The following is a 14,744-nucleotide window of genomic DNA, read 5'->3' on the forward strand; positions in this document are numbered from 1 at the left end:
CTTCACACTTTAGAGAGCTCAATGTATTTCTGATCTTGTTACAAGAAAGAATTAATTGGGTCTTTGGAGGCTTTTACAGTAACTTGTCATTATGCTGAAATTCAGTGCTGCTGTAGAATTAGATGTAGAATTGCCCAGTGACTTCATACGCTGCAGCATCTAGTAAGAGATTGTCTCTAAGTGTGGCGAAGTCTGGCTTAGATGAGAGGGGCCTGTGGCCCAGTCTTCTGCTTGTTTCCAGTCTCACCTGTAGAGATGAGAGATGAATCTAGAATTCAGTCATTTAAGTCAAGATACCGATGTTGGTCTTTAAACGATAGTGGTCTGCAGAAGAGTTGATAGCTCTTGCAGGGTACTAGCAATTAAACATGTTTTGTTAAGTCGCTCCTAAGATGTGTGGTGATGCATGTTTGATTCCCTAGGAACGTACATTTAGACGTTTACCTAGAAAAAGAACTGTTTGATTGTGTGGCTGTCCATTTCAAGAACAATTTCAGGAAGATTGGCAAATATTTGTGGAAACTTATTTGAAATCCTTGGTACTCAGATGTTGGTACTACCAGTTGTAATTACAAACACTAGAGGTGCTGATAATAAAAATTACGTTCAAACTGGACATTCGGTAGCCTGTCAGGTGAAGATGTGCTTAAACCCCTTATGCCTGAGAACGCTAAAATATATACTAAACCTTGGATCAATGTGCAGGTGTTTGGTATAAAATAGAACCGAATCTTGTATTGTCAAATAAACCAGTGTTCGTTCATTGTGGCAGGTTTAGACACAGGTTTAGCACAAGTATTGCTACAATATGTGAGGATGTTATGAGAGAATTGCTGGTTCACTTTAGCAAGAGTGCATGTGTATTTTCCAAAGGTGACAAAAATTCATTCTGAGAATGAATTCTGTTACCAGTTTCTCAGACTAAAAACTGTTAAATGCGAGTAAGAAAATGAAAAAAAGGATAATTACATACATGAGACTGAAACACACCAGAATTTGGAGAGAGCCTGTGATATCTGAGCTCCTTGAGAGGAAATAGAGATAATTATTTAGATAGAATAGAATGTTCAAATAAAACCAAGCATTTCCTTTTAAAGCTGACCTGTCTCTCGTCTGTTCTACTGGGGGGGTGCATACTTGGAAATTTTCAGTTTGAATAAAAGAATATTTTTTTAAAAGGCATTTCAGTTTCTTGGCTCAAGATGTGAAAAATATTTTTGAGGAAAAAAAAAAAAGGAGGAACTCGTTGACAAGATTGTGAGTTGGAAGAATGTGCTTCTAAATAAGAAATGGATTTAGGGCTATGACGCACACTTCTGATTAGAGGGAAGGATCAGTGTATTAAAAAGTAGCATTTTGTGTGTTGGAGGGGGCAAAACAGGAATTTGGATTGCTGATTCTGGACAATTCTCATTCCTGAGAGGTGATGTGTAGAAGTGTGAAGTTTCAGAGGAGAGTGGTGTCTCAAACACAGTGTTGTATGTACAATAACCTTTCTGTATGGAGAATATGGTCTGCAGTGGATTGAATTGGAAGACCTTGAAGTTTTGTTTCTTATTACACAGTCCTTACCATAGTTTCCATATACTATAGAACTGAATCTTGAGGATTATGGAAAAAAATAGCAGTATAACTTTGTAGTACATTGGTAAATAAAGTTTTCAATGTCTTTACATCTTGCATCGCTCATTGGGTCTTTGCATAATGACATTTTGCCCTAATCTCCATTGTGTTCATCATCTGTGCAACTAACACATGCTTCTTAGTTTTGCTAACATTTGAAAGCATTAGCAAACTTGTTTGTGTCAGCGGATGCAATGAAATACCTTTGTATTTTACTGTTACCCAGTTCCATCTAATTTGGTTTTACTGTTTTTGCCTTGTTGGTCAAGATCGTGCTGGTTTTAGTCTTCTCATAATATGGTTATTACTTCATTGCTTTTATTATAACTCTTTTTAAGTCATTATTCAGAATGTTCATACAAGTAGAGAAACCTCTGTGGGTTTCTACTTCATAAGGGCTTCCAATTAATATTGAGGATTAATAATACATGAAGAAATTTCATATTTGCTATATACTTGTATGAGGTACGGTAATTTAACAGCCATATGAAGGCATTGGGTAGCTGTATGATGCGGGCTGGTTAACGCTGGACACTACCTTTCCGTGATATTCTCTTCTTGCTTTGAAAGTGTGTAAAGTATTTTGGAGTCTTGGGTTTTTAGAAACTCCATTATCACAGAATCCTAGAATGGTTTGGGTTGGAAGGGACCTTAAAGATCATCTGGACCAATACCCATGCCCAACACCTGCCACTAGCCCAGGTTGCCCAAAGCCCCGTCCAACCTGGCCTTGACCCCTTCCAGGGAGGGGGCAGCCACAGCTTCTCTGGGCAGCCTGTGCCAGAGTCTCGCCACCCTCACAGGGAAGCATTTCTTCCTTTTATCTACTCTAAATCTCCCCTCTGTCAGTTTAAAACTGTTACCTCTCAATCCTATCCCCACACCCCTGATAACGAGTCCCTCTCCCCTTTCCCGCAGCCCCTTTCAGCCCTGGGGGGCCGCTCTACGGTCTCCCCGGAGCCTTCTCTTCTCCAGCTGAACCCCCCAACTCTCTCAGCCTGTCCTCACAGGGGGGTGCTCCGGCCCCCCGAGCATCTTCGTGGCCTCCTCTGGCCCCGCTCCAGCAGGTCCGTGTCCTTCTGCTGTTGGTGCCCCCAGAGCTGGACCCAGCACTGCAGGGGGGTCTCATGAGAGCGCAGCAGAGGGGGAGAATCCCCCCTCTTGCCCTGCTGCCCACACTGCTCTGGGTGCAGCCCAGGACAGGGTTGGCTTTCTGGCTGCGAGCACACATGGCTCATGTCCAGCTTTTCATCCACCAACACCCCAAGTCCTTCTCCTCAGGGCTGCTCTCAGTCCCTTCCTCCCCCAGCCTGTATTGGTACCGGGGGTTGCCCTGACCCATGGGCAGGACCTTGCACTTGGCCTTGTTGAACCTCATGAAGTTCACATGGACCCACTTCTCCAGGCTGTCCAGGTCCCTCTGGATGGCACATCCCTTCCCTCCAGCGTGTCGGCAGCACCACCAGCTCAGTGTCACCTGCAAACTTGCTGTGGGTGTGCTCAGTCCCACTGTCCATGTCACCAACAAAGATGTTAAATAATTCTGGTCCCAGCACCAGTCTCTGAGGAACGGCACTCGTCACTGCGCTCACTGGGGCATGGAGCATCTTTACTTTTGATTTCTTCCTGGCTCTAGAGACTTACTGCTTTATCTGAATGCTGTCCTGTTTAATGATCTGTCATTTGTTTTCCTTGGAAAAATTGGGTTTGTATAGAATTGTTATATTCCAAAACTGGGTGTTTTAATTCTGCCACTCAAATATGAAAAACAAAAATTGTTGGACAGGAATAATAATGTTGGGGTTTTTTCTCCCCAGGAAAGAAAAAGACTCAGGAAGGTAAAAACAAGGGAAAGAAGGCAGCGGATACAAAACAGAAAAAGCCTGATTTGGATTCTACTTCTGCAGATATGAGGGATTCTAAAGAGGGTGAGTTCTCAAGTATCTTATTTTTTTCCTTCCAACTCTTTTTGAATCAAGGGTGTAGCAAAATGAACGTGTTAATATTGTTTGCCCAAACTTTCTTATTAGTAAGGAACTAGGATATCAGAAGTATGTCATTAAATATGCAACTCTGACAACAGGAAGAGCTAATGTACTGTAAAATTTAAACATAAATCTAAACTTCTTAGAAGAGCAAAGTCCTTGTTCTAAAATAATGTCTTTGAAGCTTAGTTGTACGGTCATTATTTATTGCTATTTAACAGAAGTCAGTGTCAAGGGGAAAAAAAATACAGTATTAATGTACCAACTCACTAAGCATGCTGTTTGTTCTAAAGATTATCCACAAAGGTTGTTTATGAATTGGCTCGGCTTTTTTCACACAGTATATTTGTAAAAATGCCTGAGAAATACTTTTAATGTATAGTTTTTTGTCTGTTCTGCAAGAATGTAAAAATTGCCAGTGCCATGTGACCGATGTTTAAAGCTCAGTGTGCGTACTGATTTCTTTCAAGCTTCTTTTCTTGACCTTCTTTTGACCCATAACTTTCCCATTCCTTCACTCCCTTGTCCCTTCTGCTTGCACAACACGTGCACCACTGTTCCAGGTGTCTTATGCCCCAGCTGGGGAACGGAGAGAAGCTTCTTGCTCTCTACATGTAACCACTTATGCAACACTGTGTGAATTGGCAGCAAAGTTATTTTCTTCAGCAATGAATCTATCTGCCTGCAGATAGGCCAGACCAGCATGCAGAGGTGTGAGTAAAGAATCCAACCACAACAATAAACAAGATGCATGCAGGCTCTGATCCAGAAGTGTGGGAAATAGCCATTCAGCAATGGCTAATAGAAAATCTGATATAAAGTAAGGAAAGTACCATGCTAACTATTCATGATACTACAAATCTAGACTGTTTTATTGTTAATAATTTGGAGAAGATGCTCAAAATCCGAAATCTGCTTGACAGGTTTCCTATATACTTTATGTATTGCAGTACTTTCCTGACACTTGCTGTAAGAAATATCAGTGAAAGTTTCTTGGAGGTTTCTTGAAATATTCTGAATTCTACCTTGAAATGTTCTTGTACTCTTTAGGCTGTTTTGGGTTTCTTTTCCACAGAGTTCAATCCAGAGATTCTTTAAGTACAGGCACTTGCCTACATTTTGCTGAAGTTCCGGAAAGGAAATTTCTGAATACAGTTTTACGCTGAATCACAACAGCGAGCAGTAGTGGTGTTGTGTTGGGTCATAAATGTTGGATATGTTGTGTTAGAGGAAGAGGTAGAAGAAAGGTGTAGCGTACTTTGAAGTGTTTAATAAAAATCTCTCATGCTTTTCTTTTCATACTTGTGTATCAGGTCATAAAGAGGAAGATGAAACGCCTTCTGTTTCTGCTGTGCTGTCCCTGGAACAAACAGCTGTGATTCAGGAAATGGTAAATCAAGATGTACTTCCAAAGCTGATGATCCCCAGCCCTGCCAGTGAACCACAAATGGTGACTGAAGACAAACAAGGAGAAGCAATAAACTGTGCATCAGATGATTTAGATGATGATGAGGAGGAGGATGATGAGGAAGAGGAAGATGAAGAGGAGATAGAAGATATCAATATGCCTAAAGAAAATGCTGAAATGCCTTTGATATGTGAAGAAAAGTTAGACTTTATGGAAGAGCAAAAGAGTACCTCAGAAGAATCTCCAGAAAGCTCTCCAAAGAAAAAACTTGTGGTGAAAATTCCGAAAGTGAGAGGTGAATCAAATGGTGATGTTCCGGAAACATTCATGTTTCCCTGTCAGCATTGTGAGAGGAAGTTTACAACAAAGCAAGGACTCGAACGCCACATGCACATCCATATATCTACTGTTAACCACGCTTTCAAGTGTCGGTATTGTGGGAAAGCCTTTGGTACTCAAATTAACAGGCGAAGACACGAGCGACGCCATGAGGCAGGGCCAAAAAGGAAACCGTTCTTAACACTAACGTCATCACAACACTTGGATAATGTTGCTGATAACCAAGTAATTGTGGATGATGGTCTTAAAGATGACCTGAATGTTTCCAGTCTTGTGCAAGACTCTGTTGTCTTGGATTCTGAGAAAGTTCCCCAGGAAATGTCAAACTCTGCTTTTGCTGAGGAAAATAAGGAGCCCAAAGAATTGCATCCATGTAAATACTGCAAAAAGGTTTTTGGAACCCACACCAACATGCGGAGGCATCAGCGTAGGGTTCACGAGCGTCATCTTATTCCCAAAGGTGTCAGAAGAAAAGGATTCTTCACTGAAGAGCCACCGCTTCAGACAGAGCAGGCCCCACCGGTCCAGAGTGTATATATAGCAAGTACAGAAATAGAAGAGGAGGGTGAAGTAGATGATGTCTATATTATGGATATTTCCAGCAATATCTCTGAAAATTTAAATTATTACATTGATGGTAAAATTCAGTCCAACAGCAGCACTAGCAATTGTGATGTGATTCAGATGGAGTCCAACTCTGCAGACTTGTATGGACTAAATTGTATAATCAGTCCAGTCACGGTGGAAATTTCCCCAAATTTAAAGGTTACACAGACACATGTGAATGAACCTCCTAAGGAGCCCTCTAGCAGTGGGAGCAATGAATCCAAAAAGAGGAGAACTGCCAGCCCTCCTCTTGTACCAAAAATAAAAACTGAAGTAGACCCAGAACCTATAACTCCTACTAGTTCTATAAATCTCCCTCTTAGCATTTCAACAGAAAGCTTACCTTTTCATAAAGAAAAAGGTGTTTATTTATCATCAAAATTAAAACAGCTTCTTCAGACCCAGGACAGTAAGAAGATAACTCCGTCAAGTGAAATCCCTAAACTAGGACCTTCTGTTACATCCTCGCCTATTTTGCCTCCAGTATCCAGTAGATTTAAAAGAAGGACCAGCTCACCTCCCAGTTCTCCACAGCACAGTCCAGTACTTCGAGACTTTGTCAAATCAGGTGAGGGAAAAACTGTGTGGAATGATAATATTCGGTGCTCAAAAATGCCAAAGTTAGAAAGCCACAGCAACTCACCTGCTTGGAGCTTGACTGGAAGGGAGGAAAAAGAGACTTTGAGCCCTCTTTGCTTTGAAGACTATAAAATATCAAAAGACTGGACAGCAGCTCCAACTTTTGGCAATGTGTGCAACCAGCAGCCACTGGATTTATCCAGTGGTGTGAAACAAAGGTCTGATGTCAAAAATAAGAATCAGGTTCCCTGGGAGTCTGTTTTAGATTTAAGTGTGCATAAGAAGCCTTGCAGCGAAGCTGAAATGAGGGAATGTAAAGAAAATTCTATACAGCCAACCTGTAGTGGTGTTAAAAAGAAGAAACCAACCACTTGCATGTTACAGAAGGTTCTGCTGAATGAGTATAATGGGACGGATGTGGCCGCAGACAGCACGCTCGGTGTGAACAGGAGCACGAGCCCAAGCAAATCCCTGGAGCCTCAGGCAGAGCCTGACACGGATCCCAGCCTGTCTGCATCGTCCTCTGTTGACACTCAGCCCCTCAGTTCCTCCGTTTCGCCTGTGCCACAGGCATCTGCTGTACCTTCCATGTGCCAGCTGCCTCCTTTGCTGACACCAACCAATCCTCCTTCCCCCCCGCCCTGCCCGCCTGTGTTAACAGTTGCTACGTCCCCTCCTCCCCTTCTTCCAACGGTGCCGTTACCAATTCCCGATGTCTCTGCCAGTGCCACTAACACTTCTTCTTGTCCATCGCCCCTTTCTAACACTACTACCCAGTCCCCATTGCCAGTTCTTTCACCTACAGTTTCTCCTTCTCCATCTCCTGTTCCTTCTGTTGAGCCTCTTATTTCTGCTGCTTCACCTGGTCCTCCGACACTGTCTTCCTCATCATCTTCCTCCTCTTCCTCCTCTTTCTCCTCTTCATCATCTTCTTCATCTCCATCTCCACCCCCTCTTTCGGTAGTTTCGTCTGTTGTTTCCTCTGCTGATAATCTTGAAAATACTCTCCCAATAATCAAACAGGAGGAAGCTGAAAATGAACAACAGAAGGCAAGAGAAGATCCTCATACTTCAAGTGAATCGGGAGTAGTGCAGGAAACATTCAATAAAAGCTTTGTGTGCAATGTCTGTGAATCACCTTTTCTTTCCATTAAAGACCTAACGAAGCATTTATCCATTCATGCTGAAGAATGGCCCTTCAAATGTGAATTCTGTGTACAGCTTTTTAGGGATAAAACAGACTTGTCAGAACATCGCTTTCTGCTTCATGGAGTAGGAAATATCTTTGTTTGCTCAGTCTGTAAAAAGGAATTTGCTTTTTTGTGCAATTTGCAACAGCATCAGCGGGATCTTCATCCAGACAAAGAGTGCACACATCATGAGTTTGAAAGTGGGACTTTGAGACCCCAGAATTTTACTGACCCCAGTAAGGCGAACGTGGAGCACATGCAGAGCCTGCCAGAAGATTCTTTGGAACTTTCTAAAGAGGAGGAAGATGAAGACCTAAATGATTCCTCTGAAGAGCTTTATACTACTATAAAAATAATGGCTTCTGGAGTAAAATCTAAAGATCCAGATGTTCGTATGGGCCTCAATCAACACTACCCAAGCTTTAAACCACCACCATTTCAGTATCACCATCGTAATCCTATGGGTATCGGAGTTACTGCAACAAACTTCACCACCCACAATATTCCACAGACTTTTACTACTGCCATTCGATGCACAAAATGTGGGAAGAGTGTTGATAACATGCCTGAGTTACACAAACACATACTGGCCTGTGCATCTGCCAGTGATAAAAAGAGATACACACCTAAAAAAAATCCAGTTCCACTGAAACAGACAGTGCAGCCCAAGAATGGTATGGTGGTTATAGCTGGCCCTGGAAAGAATGCCTTCAGACGAATGGGTCAGCCTAAAAGACTTAATTTCAATGTCGAGATTAGCAAAATGTCCTCAAATAAACTAAAAATAAGTGCATTGAAAAAGAAAAACCAACTTGTCCAGAAAGCTATCTTGCAAAAAAAGAAATCTGCCCAGCAGAAGGCAGAATTGAAAAATAATCCATCCGAGTCCGACCCTCACATCTGTCCCTACTGTAATAGAGAGTTCACTTATATTGGAAGTTTGAACAAACACGCGTCGTATAGCTGTCCCAAAAAACCCATCTCTCCCTCCTCTAAAAAGAATTCTTCAAAAAAAAGTGTGAGTTCTCCTTTGCCTGCAAGCAGTGAAAAAGGCAACAACCAGCGCAGGCGAACAGCAGATGCAGAAATCAAAATGCAAAGCATGCAGCCTCACTTGGGCAAGACGAGGGCACGGACCTCAGGACCTGCACAAGTCCAGCTTCCCTCTGCATCCTTCAAATCAAAACAGAACGTTAAATTTGTACCTCCTATTCGATCTAAAAAGCCAAATTCATCTTCGTCACTGAGGAACTCTAGTCCTGTAAGAGTGTCCAAAATGTCCCATGTTGATGGGAAAAAAACTAAGGTGGTCGCTAAGAACAGTTCCTCTGGAATCTCGAGCAAAGCTTCCCGGAAGTTGCACGTCAGAATACAAAGGAATAATAAAGCTGTTTTGCCAAGTAAATCTGCTGTGGCAAGTAAGAAAAAGGCAGACAGATTCACTGTAAAATGTAGAGAGAGGATTGGAGGACCTATTACACGAAGCCTACAGCAGGCGGCAAATGCAGAGGCAGCAGAAAACAAAAGAGAGGAAAGCAGTACAAAGCAAGAACTAAAAGATTTCAGGTAAGCATTTAATTTGAAGTTGAAACATCACAGGAACACGTTGCTTGCTGTTTTGCCAGTTTTCTTGGTCTTATTTAAGTATGAGAAACTCAAAAAATAAAAAAAGGTTGCATTTCCTAAAACATGGTTAAATAGCTCAGTCATGCTGAGGTATGATGTACATACTTGATGCATTTTGTCATGTTGTCATGAAATAATACATAGTTTGTATAGAGAATGTCTTTAATTATGAATTGAAAACTCTGGAAAAAAAAAAAAAAATGTCAGTACCTGAGTGCAAATAAACTTAACGTCATTAAACTTAATGTTATTGGAGACACTGACCTTGTATTTGATATCTAACACATATGGTGGCCCGAAATCATTCTAGGTATAGTTTATGGAGGTTTGCTGAGCTAAAAGTGACTGCATTTTTCACTCACTAAAATAACTTGCGTTGTCGGTTTTTGAATAAAAAGCATTCTCTGCGTATCATAGATGAGAAAAAAACCATGACCAAATACTTCAAAAATGTATGTGCATACTGAGTCAGATCATCAAATACCTAATATAAGGGAAATAGACATGTAAGAAAAGTTACATGAACATGTAAATTTGTTAGAAGTATCGTGCTCTTATGTTTCAGTATAAACAAATTTTATAATTAAAGTTCTATTTCTTTTTGAAAAGCATTTTAATCACAAGAAAGGATAATACTTCAATAAATAAAATAAAACTTTAATCAATGTGCCTGAGTCCCGACTTACATTTCCACGTAGTTTCTCAAATCAATAGGATATTTTGCAAAGTGTTTATAACTTTCACCAGCATGCTTCTGCCCTGTTACTCCTGGAAACAGGTGTCTGATTTGCCCAGTAACTTTCACAAAGCTCACTGGTAATCAAGAGTTCTTTTGGTTTTGGTAATTGCAGTGTGTGACTGTAATTAACACCAGGTTTATGGCTGGAGGTAGTGTTATTTTTTTTTTTTTAATCAAAGTCATTGATAGTGGAGAAGGGGGAGGAACTGGCAGCCTCCTTCCGAACGGGTGTCCCATAACAGAATTTGTCAAGAAGTGTCAAAATTCAAACTGTTTGCAGCTTGTGTGTCTTTCAGTGAAGACCTCCTAGGTGAAAATTTTGAGGAAGTACTTTATAAAGGTTCAATATAACAGAATTGTTTTGAAGTGCTAGAGGGGAATTTGGCTTAAAATAGTCAATACCCAAATTAGGACGCGTTGAAGAAAAATGTTACTGGAATTTGGAGACTAATGGTGTAAAAAATGCCTTTAAAGAACAAGAAATGTCTACCAGGCCTGTTCTCCTGGGACATAAACATCTTTGTGTTACTTAATTCTCATCAGCTGCTCTCTTAGCGTTATATGTGAAACTGTTTTACATGATGCCAGAACAGATCAGTAGAATTTGAAGCCAGAATGACATGTCTTTCCATCTAAATTAATCATTTGATCTTAAGCAAAATAACCAAGTACTTGGAAATCTGTGCATATGGGAGTTGTTTAATAGTATTTGGGGTACATAACAATTTACCTAGGGGTAAGATTTCCTTGACTGTCTCAAATACTGTTAGTTTATTTTGGCAGCTTGCAGTCTTTGCTGGTTTAATGAATAGTTATGCTAGAAGAATTTTTGCTTTCTGTTTCTGAAATAATGTTCCTAAATCTAGATTGTCTAGTCAGCTTTTTTTTTTATATCAAGTATATAGTGTGAAGAATTTTTTTGCCTTCATACACTAATGTTAGCACAGGCTAACTTCGGTTCTATTCTATGTAGGCACTGTTGGTTTGGGGTTTTTTTCCCAGGAAATCTTAATATTTTTTCAAGACTTGCTTCATGTAATATTTGTCTCCAAATTTGTTTTTCACCTTTCAGTTTTTCTGTGTAAACATACTCCGTTCACAAATTGTTTGTTTTGTCATTTATCTTCAGTTTTTGTCTTTTATTTTCTAGGAATCTCCTGTAAAAACAAAACAAACAAAAAAATCCTTTAATGACATGGTAGAGCTGTTGCATGCTCAACTTAGGATAAGCACTACGACAATGGATGTGAAATCCACCAAGCTTGCGAAACCAGCTGAAGCTGACTCACAATCATAAAATTCCCTGCAGGCTTCTTGCTAATATTCAGTGCCAGGCATAGATTTTCTTATTTTGTGCCTGACACATGTGCTGGGCTACAGGATGATTCAGATAGAAGGGTACTATTAAAAACAAAACAAACCCCACACAAAACCATCAACAGAAATAGTGGGATTAACTAAACCAAATCTCTTGCTCTCGTGTTTGCTTAGATCCCAGTTTTGTCTGTACTCTGATGAATGGCACACAGGCAGTCAGTTGTGTACTTGGCAAAGCAGGTTCCTTAATTTTATAATTCAGTGTAGATTCAGGGACAACAAATGTTGCTGCACTCAAAGTATTTTTGTCATGTATTGAGTCTCTTATAGCCTTTTGTCTAAATGAATTAGTAGAGGCCAACTTAGCACAAAAGAATTTTTCCTCTTCTTTCCCCTTTCTCCTCGCTTTGAGTCTTTTAGATGTCCAGCATACGATGGGAAAAAAGCCTGATTTGGATGTTTTGTGGATTTTCCAAATTCCTATTTATACATGCAAATGAAACTTTATATAGCAATGAAATACCGATATCAATTTCTAAATACCATATATATAATGAATGCAGTGTATCTTTTTATTGATAAGAAGGCTAGACCAGGACTACATACCTGTATATTTTGAAAGTTAAATATATAATTACTCTAAAAGGTCGTACACCTCTATCTAATAACTTAAGACAGCAAATTGGTCTGTTGTTCGTAACAGCTTTTTATGGAAATACCGTTTGTCACGTGTTCATAGAGCTTTCAAGATTAATGACAGAATTGATGGAAAGTGACTAGTTTCTTTATACAGCCACCCCTTTTATTTTTTGTTCTTGACTTAAAAAGTAATCTACCTCTTAAAATTTGTAGTTTAATACTTGTTTGGTGAATTTGTGCCACTTTAACTTTCACTTTCACTATCATTCCCATTTTGTTACATTTCTGTTATGGGGACTTTATGTTGAAATATTGTATAAAGCATTTGTAGCAAGTTTAAAAAATAAAATATTTAAAATTATTTAAATTGTTTTGGACACTTCAATTGTACTATATGTGATTTACATTTTACATTAATTTCATTTTGTTTTCATTTTGGGTTGTTAATCTTGGAGCATGTTCCTGTATTAAAGTTTGCTGTTAGTTATATTGTTTCTTCTATTGGAGAGTGATATAAAGACTATTCTAATGAAAACATTAAAAATTACAATTTGACATAAAAGTGGGGTTGTCATTGCTTTTGAACATTGTAGCCTCTCTGAAGATACTGTAAATACAGGTAAGAACTGAAGAGGGCTTTTTCTCCTCCAGCATGCAGTACCTCCCGTGAGTCACAGATGTATTAGAGTCTCAGTGGTGTTGCAAGCACTTAATGACCAGCTAGATGGAACGATCATGACACATTTTATATAACTGCAACCAATAAAGTAAAGTTTGTAAAAGCTTGTGGGAAACTTGCCTTTTGTATGGAAACCAGATGTACCAGGAAAAATGAAACAATGTACATCTAGAAGGAATTAAGTGTGCTTGCATCCTGTAGTTGTTTACACCCAGATCACAGAAACAAATTTATACCAGTTTGACACTTAAAGAGTTGGTCTTAGATTTTTGTTTTTTAATCGTGGACACAGTTAATAAATTTAAACTTTTCATTACACACACCATTTCAACTTTTTCTGATAATATAATGTTCTATTTTTATATGCTTCAAACTTGTGAAATAGTTTAATTTTTAAAATACACTTAAAAGAGTTTTGGCTCTGAGAGTTTTGGAATGTTGTATTCCACCACCAAGATAATGCGTTCTGCCTCCTGCAGGGGAGATGGAAGCAGCTGTGTCCATATTAGTGTGCCAGTTGGATGGAAAAATGTAACCTCATATAAGACTAACAGTATTACAGTAGCCAATTTCTTAGCTTATTAGCTGCTAATCCAGCAGTAGTTAATAGTTTATGTAGTCATCTATTCAGATTAATACTTCTGTTTGAGTAAGATTCTTTGGCAGGAGCTCCCTGTTTATTTTCTCCTGTGATACGTCAATCCTTGAGCATGTTACCTTCTCCATAACAAAATTTTCCTTGAATTTTAACTGATGGGGAAGATCTGGTACAGGGATGGAGAAGTCCTGTCATTGTTCATGGAGGGTTTTTGCAGGCACATCGGCAAGGTGATAATACACACTGCAGTTTGATAGTTGCACCACGATTAAAGAGGTGAATTTTTAGTCTAGCTTACAGCAACAGGTGGTGGGACAGCCACAGTGAAGGTTTTTAGTATTGATTAGGTTTTACTATGTTTCCTTAAGTGAAAACACTTTCTTTTGCATACCCATAGTTGTATTTGGGTATATTATAAGAAAAAAAGGTAAAAACTCTCCTGTAGTTTTGAAGTTACTGAGTCTGTGACAAACTTGCCCTTAACTAGTCGTTTCACATCTTCCTGCTGGTAGTGATAAATGAAACACCAGTTGGTGTTTGGTCTTACTGCAGTCTTGGTATTTTGATCACCTTGTGAGGATTTTAGCCATGAGTAGCAATCAGCCGATCATAAATAAACCGTCTGTCTCCTCTCATGCCTTAATATCATGGCAGAAACCCTGTTGCTGTTGCCTTTACCATTTCTCTGCTGTCATTAAATCCTGTTGTGTCCCAGGGATGTTGCCACACCGGTTCTTGCAGACGTTTGTTCACCCCAGTTCTCGAGCGAAGTGCTGTGTGATGGGCAGCTGTATTCCAAATTGAGAGCTAAGCATCAAAGAAGAAGTTTGATTCCTCAATAGGCGACTGATCACAGATAGGAAGTGTACAGCTTTTATAGTTCCTGTTGCATCTCATCTGCATAATTGAATTTCTATGGCTTTTATAACTGCCTCTTTATGATGTGAATGCAACAATAAAGCTGTAGCGATGCCCACGAAGTGCTGACAGTTCTTGAAACGCATCCAAACAGGCAATGAAAACAATTAAACTTGTCCTGTTTACAGAGACTAACTGACATGCTGGGCGAGATCAGATGCAGCGTCAGTTTAATAAAAACAGTAATGCTGAAGATTGTATGGAGATGGGAGATGTAACACATTGTGATTACCTTTTTTTTTTTTTTTTTTTCCAATTACCTGGTCTGTAGGAGTTAAAACCAGCTTGTATCAGGAATATCTTGAATATGTTCAACTCTAGACATGACAAGACAGTGCAGGTGCTGCAGCCAGGCCCCTGCATACAGTCTTTCCTGCCTTGCTCTGCAAGCTCCCGACCCTTGATGTAAGCTGCCTATAGTTGATTTAGGCTGGTGTATTTCTGGTACCGTGTTTTGTTGGCATTTTGTAAGTCTTTTATTGAAAGTTCTAGTTTTAG

At 39.7% G+C, this 14,744-nt stretch overlaps 1 protein-coding gene across 4 annotated transcripts in view; it reads left to right on the forward strand.

Moving 5' to 3' along the window:
• The window catches only part of PRDM2 (PR/SET domain 2), a 74,688-nt gene that overhangs the window by 47,274 nt on the left and 12,670 nt on the right, over positions 1 to 14,744 (forward strand). For 3 of the 4 annotated variants that reach the window (XM_074924856.1, XM_074924858.1, XM_074924859.1), the window contains 2 exons: positions 3,441 to 3,551; positions 4,922 to 9,296. In XM_074924856.1, the coding sequence (XP_074780957.1) occupies positions 3,441 to 3,551; positions 4,922 to 9,296 (4,486 nt within the window). Of the gene's footprint in view, positions 1 to 3,440; positions 3,552 to 4,921; positions 9,297 to 11,245; positions 12,713 to 14,744 lie in introns of those variants that run through there. The other variant, XM_074924857.1, reaches the window with a different exon arrangement.

The sequence above is a fragment of the Athene noctua genome, chromosome 22 (genome assembly GCF_965140245.1).
Source record: "Athene noctua chromosome 22, bAthNoc1.hap1.1, whole genome shotgun sequence".
Taxonomy (NCBI): Eukaryota; Metazoa; Chordata; class Aves; order Strigiformes; family Strigidae; genus Athene; species Athene noctua.